This window comes from Oncorhynchus clarkii, chromosome 3 (assembly GCF_045791955.1).
Source record: "Oncorhynchus clarkii lewisi isolate Uvic-CL-2024 chromosome 3, UVic_Ocla_1.0, whole genome shotgun sequence".
Classification (NCBI taxonomy): domain Eukaryota; kingdom Metazoa; phylum Chordata; class Actinopteri; order Salmoniformes; family Salmonidae; genus Oncorhynchus; species Oncorhynchus clarkii.
In genome coordinates, this window is record NC_092149.1 from 80,687,630 (window position 1) to 80,694,033 (window position 6,404).

The 6,404-nt window shown below is 39.2% G+C and overlaps 1 protein-coding gene across 1 annotated transcript in view; it reads right to left on the reverse strand.

The window, feature by feature from the left end:
- Positions 1 to 5,272, reverse strand: part of LOC139405497 (collagen alpha-2(V) chain-like) — a 65,746-nt gene extending 60,474 nt beyond the window's left edge. Inside the window, exon 1 of the mRNA XM_071147866.1 lies at positions 4,964 to 5,272. Coding sequence (XP_071003967.1) covers positions 4,964 to 5,054 — 91 coding nt within the window. The 5' untranslated portion in view covers positions 5,055 to 5,272. The remainder of the gene's footprint in view (positions 1 to 4,963) is intronic.
- Between the last annotated feature and the right edge of the window lie 1,132 nt (positions 5,273 to 6,404).

Here is a 6,404-nt window from a genome sequence, read left to right on the forward strand (position 1 = left end):
TATGAGGGGTATATGGAGGGGTATTATGAGGGGTATATGGAAGGGTATTATGAGGGGTATATGGGGGGTATATTGTGGGGTTCCTTTGAGGGTTATTATGAAGGGTACATGGAGGGGTATTATGAAGGGTATATGGAAGGGTATTATGAAGGGTATTATGAGGGGTACATTGAGAGGTATGTGGTGGGGTATACGAAGGGGTATTATGAGGGTTACACGGAAGGGTATTATGAGGGGTACATGGAAGGATATTTTGAAAACACAGTATAAGTGGAAGGATAAATGAAAGGCCCCCCAATCTTCCACTAACAAATATATTATTTTATTATTTAGGTATTTTTTGGGTTGGAACTCCGAACTTCTTGCATTTCATCACATTATGCCATGAGGCTGAGAAAAAATGCTGCAGTTTCAAAACTAATTTCCTGCTACTATACACATTTTGCCATGAGGATGAGAAAAAATGCTGCAGTTTCAAAACTAATTTCCTGCTACTATACACATTTTGCCATGAGGGTGAGAGAAAATGTTGCAGTTTCTAAACTAATTTCCTGCTACTATACACATTTTGCCATGAGGATGAGAGAAAATGCTGCAGTTTCAAAACTAATTTCCTGCTACTATACACATTTTGCCATGAGGCTGAGAGAAAATGCTGCAGTTTCAAAACTAATTTCCTGCTACTATACACATTTTGCCATGAGGGTGAGAGAAAATGCTGCAGTTTCAAAACTAATTTCCTGCTACTATACACATTTTGCCATGAGGCTGAGAGAAAATGCTGCAGTTTCAAAACTAATTTCCTGCTACAATACACATTTTGCCATGAGCCTGAGAGAAAATGCTGCAGTTTCAAAACGAATTTCCCGCTACTATACACATTTTGCCATGAGCCTGAGAGAAAATGCTGCAGTTTCAAAACTAATTTCCTGCTACTATACACATTTTGCCATGAGGCTGAGAGAAAATGTTGCAGTTTCAAAACTAATTTCCTGCTACTATACACATTTTGCCATGAGGCTGAGAGAAAATGCTGCAGTTTCAAAACGAATTTCCCGCTACTATACACATTTTGCCATGAGCCTGAGAGAAAATGCTGCAGTTTCAAAACTAATTTCCTGCTACTATACACATTTTGCCATGAGGCTGAGAGAAAATGCTGCAGTTTCAAAACTAATTTCCTGCTACTATACACATTTTGCCATGAGGCTGAGAGAAAATGCTGCAGTTTCAAAACTAATTTCCTGCTACTATACACATTTTGCCATGAGGCTGAGAGAAAATGCTACAGTTTCAAAACTAATTTCCTGCTACTATACACATTTTGCCATGAGGCTGAGAGAAAATGCTGCAGTTTCAAAACTAATTTCCTGCTACTATACACATTTTGCCATGAGGATGAGAGAAAATGCAGTTTTAAAGTATCTGTCCAGTGAAAACTTTAATAGTTAATATTCTGATAATTAATACCCAAATAATTGACTCACCCTATACTCATGTTTATGTCCAAAACATAAATTGCAAAAAAAAAATATGCTTTTGCATGTTGTTTCCTCATAGAGGATGATGTCCTGAGGAGGATGAGCTGGTCAATCAGCGGGCTACTCACATTCATATTTTTTTATGACTGGTATACGCCCACACCATTCTGTTGTTGCGATACGCCCACACCATTCTGTTGTTGCGATACGCCCACACCATTCTGTTGTTGCGATACGCCCACACCATTCTGTTGTTGCGATACGCCCACACCATTCTGTTGTTGCGATACGCCCACACCATTCTGTTGTTGCGATACGCCCACACCATTCCAACACTGAATAGCTGCTTTTTTACTTTTTAACATACTTCATTAACATTTTTGGGAAAGAAAACTATTTAATTCAGATTATAATTAATTATTGGCCATTTTTCATGGAAATCTGGAAACATTAGACAATTCCTTTAAAGGTTGACTTTGGGCAAAACTTTGGCTACAGAACTGCCATTTATTACTGATCTCTACAGCTTCCGTCCAAAAACAAATCCTCTGAAATGACATCATATTCCCCCCATCCCCCATGGCAATTTTGCCTATGTTCACAAACTTGCTTGTTACAACTTGCACACTACATACTTTTATTACGGAGTGAAGACCTACCTATGTCAGAAAAAATGATTGTGTTTTGTTTGTATGTGTTAGTGCAAAGCTTAGACCTCTCGTTTGTCATCCGCAAGTCTATCAAGAATTTGAGACCATCGAGCAAGCACACTTCCAACACATGTGTACACATATGACATTCATTTAAAACCGTTCAAAAAAGGATTTCAAACATTTGCTCTAAACATGTGTCCAGTCTTCAAAAGTTCATCTTGAACTCTCCCGTTCAGAAATCTAAGCAGTTTTGAAAAATATCTTTAATACCCTCCACAATCTTTTCTTCTTCATGGTTTACAGTCTCTATTTTCTAGAACCGATAAATATTACTGTTGTGTTCCAACTTCTCTGAGACAGAATGTCTGTTTGCAATTCCTCACTTTAATCAACATTCAACCACACTCCATTATACGTCGCCATTTTCCATATAAAAATCTCAATTAAATCCAGTTACACTGCTTATTATAGATGAGGGCATAGAGGGCGATATATGATTACTATGCTGAAAACAAATCTTGGAATATTATTCTACAATGCATTTACACTTTTCAAAAAGAGCTTTTTCAATTGTGCAAAATAACATATTGAATCATTGGATGTCTCTAGAGTTTTACTCTGCAGCACATCAGCCTATTCAGAAGCTGGTCTCTGACATACTTCACTTTTCATAACATTTCAATCTAATTGCAAATCGAAAGTCTCGTTCTGATTCAACCAAGTCTGACGGGTTCTTGAAATGACGAAGTTCTAAACACAGGGATTTGTTGCTGCTATTCTAAGGACTAATAAACGCTTTGGAAACATAGGATGGCCTTTCTACTCACAATGACATAAAGTGGCTAAAACCTCAACTGTACCCCATACTTAACTCAACATAACCATTCAATGATAACCATACCCTAAAACATTTCTCAAAAGCAGAGTTGACTCGTTTTTCACTTAGTTGCGGGAATTTGAGAACTTTTTTGCTTTGACAGGATTGAATTAGAATGTTCTTCTCCCTAGGTTGGCATCATTAATGTTCTGTGGGAACATGAGTTCAAGTTCTCTGTGCCTCGTTTCATGTGGACAAATGTGATAACCTTGGCCTCCACCCTGAGCAGAGACCAGACAGGGAAACGACTAGTGGGACTAGTACTCTGAAATCCAATAGAATGTAAGGGACATAACTTTCCTCTGGGGGGGATTCGTCACCGGTCGTCCATTTTGAAGAGGCATTAGATCAGGGGCCCTACATAAAATATGTCGTCTTTCGAGAATATCAGCTTTAGGTCCTCCTCTGGTCAGGCTTTGTAGATGAACACATATTCTTATAATACCTAAAGTAGTCCCATGTTTTACTGGAAGATATGCCTCTATTGTAACAGTATTGTCAAAATGGTAATTAACTCAACATAAAATGTGCAGACATGTTGAACATGATTACGCTTTATACATGCTCAGATGTGAGAGGCTTCTGTTCATTTCACCACAAGGGGGAAACAAACTCCAATCGAGCCTTTAGCTAGAAGTCAAAAAGATTGACTTGACAGCACACTAAAATCAGGGGCCACTCAAGGGCCACAAAGGTACTTTCAGTAGCCTGTTTTATGTATTTTGCTCTCATGGCATCAGAACATTCCATGACATCATAATATAAAAAAAATCTGTAAAAGAAGACACAACATTACTAAAACAATAACACTCAAGTGTTTCAGCTTTGGGTTTTAAGTGTTGGCCACCTAGTCTGTATAGGCTACCTATACACTCTTAGAAAAAAAGGTGCTATCTAGAACCTAAAAGGGTTCCTTGGCTGTCCCCATAGGGGAACCCTTTGTATAACCCTATTGGTTCCCGCTAGAACCCCTTTGGTTCCCTTTTGAGTTCCATGTAGAACCATTTGCACAGAGGATTCAACATGGAACCCAAAAAAGTTCTACCTGGAACCAAAAAGGGTTCTCCATGGGGACAGCCGAAGAACCCTTTTGAACCCTTTTTTTTCGAAGAGCACAGAGAGCTCTAATGACTCAGTGAATCCAACACCATTTGCCCCTCATCCGGCTCCTCTCCTCACATCTGCCCTGCATTAGAATGCAAGCTGTGTTCCCTCCAAGACGTGTGGTGTTGAAATAGTCTCGGCAGATGTAGAATACAGAGGAAAAAACATCTGCTTGTTGGTGACAAGAGAGGTGAGGAATAAAGTTAGTCCTGAGGCACTCCTTTTCTCTCACAGAGCTTTCATCTGACACCTTAGAGGAACATGTAACATCATTGGCATTTCACTAACACATGTTCATACAGGACACTACAGAATCTTACTGAGAGTTTATTTTCCCATGTAGGATAATCCACACTATGAAGTTACTCTCACCTCCTTTCAACCTTTCCAAAGTTGGAACGAATCTCAGAGAGCCTACCGGCTGAGGTCTGTCCCAATCATCCTTTAAACAAATCTATCTTGCGTGTTCCATGCCGTCACTCTGTCCTCAGCTGCTATCCATTAGAATGCAATAAAAAGAAAAACCCCAAACACTTCATATTGCCTTGCTATTTACTTTGGCAAAAACAGATCCATCGTAATAAAGAAACAAATTATCTGTACGTCCAACACTGTTTTTCTCATTAGCAGAACACTTCAGAACTACCATAACTAAGTAAATCCAACAACTTGAAACAAATGAAGCTCTTCACAAATAAGTGTAAAAATTCAACACCAGAGAAGTCCTAGTCCAACAAGCTCATGTTAAAAGTTCAACTCAGCGTGCAACCAGCACCCACACTCTTAACGCTATACCAATCAACTTTAATTAAGTAAGCATTCATTTAAACAAGCAGTGAGGTACTTACCACTGTTTCCATCCTGGCATTTCACAAACAAAACTTGAGTCACAGAGACAACCAGAAAAAGGCAAATCCTTGAATACACAAAGCTCATCATGTCTATAGGAAAGACATGGGCTCTCCTTGTGCGCAAAGTGAGGTGAAAATGTACAGGGTGTCACTGTACCATGTACACAGAGAACACTACCAGTAAAGCAGCGAGTAAGACAGACCCAACCCAGACTGCACCAGTGCTTTTTTTGTGGGGAAGAGTTAAAGCTTTAAATGAGAAGAACGCTGGCAACCCTAATTTTCCTCCCCCTCTTGTCAGCCCTCTCTCATAACCATCCACTCACAGGCATTTGTGGTTTTGTGAAAACTACACCCTTGTTTACAAGTTTCCATCATTCTACTGATTATTGTGTGTTACTTTTTGTTCTCAGTCTAAAACAATTGAGATCAGAATTAGAGCAAAGATAAGAAGAAACAGATAAGAAAAGCTTAGTTTGTCACTGATTTGATTTACCCCACCCCCTCCCTGGAGTGGTTGCTAAGCAGGTCTGTTGAAGTACTGTTTTATGGGTTGAAAGGCAGCTTTTTTATTAGAAGAATAAGAATACATTTTATGGCCCAAAGTCTCTGTGGAAAGGTGATGGGGAACCTGAACTGCTGGTGTGGTTGAAGTTGGGAGTGAGATTTCTAGATTTTTTGGGGGGGGGGGGGGGGGCAGATTTATAAGTGATAAATCAATGCATTAATTATGAATTATTATTAATGTATTAATTAATTAATTATTTCCATATTTTTTCTTTATCATGATGATTGCGAACATACTCTGATGTACAACAACAACATTGGGAAGTATTACACTGGAGAGACAAAGCATCATTCGGAGTATGGGTTGATAACGGTAGCCATGTTGGTAAGAACAACCTGGTTGAAATGTTAGCCAGGACTCAAGCGTTTAACTAACCATCCAATGAAAATCTCACTTGTAAACATTCCTATTCTGTTACAAATTCTCAGTTGGTAGAGCAGCTCAGTTGGGAGAGCATGGATCTTGCGTTGCCAGGATAGTGGGTACAAATCCCCATCACCACACACCCTTACTTAAAAAAGATATGCATGACAGTAAGTTGCATATGTTACAGTATTATACACAGAACAAAAATATAAACGCAACAATTCAAACTAATTTACTGAGTTACAGTTAATATAACTGATTCATTAGGCCCTAAAAAAGTTAGGGGCGTGGATCAGAAAACCAGTCAGTATCTTGAGACATAGAGCCGAGCATTATTATGCTGAAACATGAGGTGAAGGCAGTAGAATAATGGCACGACAATGGGCCACAGGATCTCATCACAGCATCGCTGTGCATTCAAATTGCCATTGATTAAATGCAATTGTGTTCCTTGTCCGTAGCTTATGCCTGCCATACCATTACCCCACCGCCTCCATGGGGCAC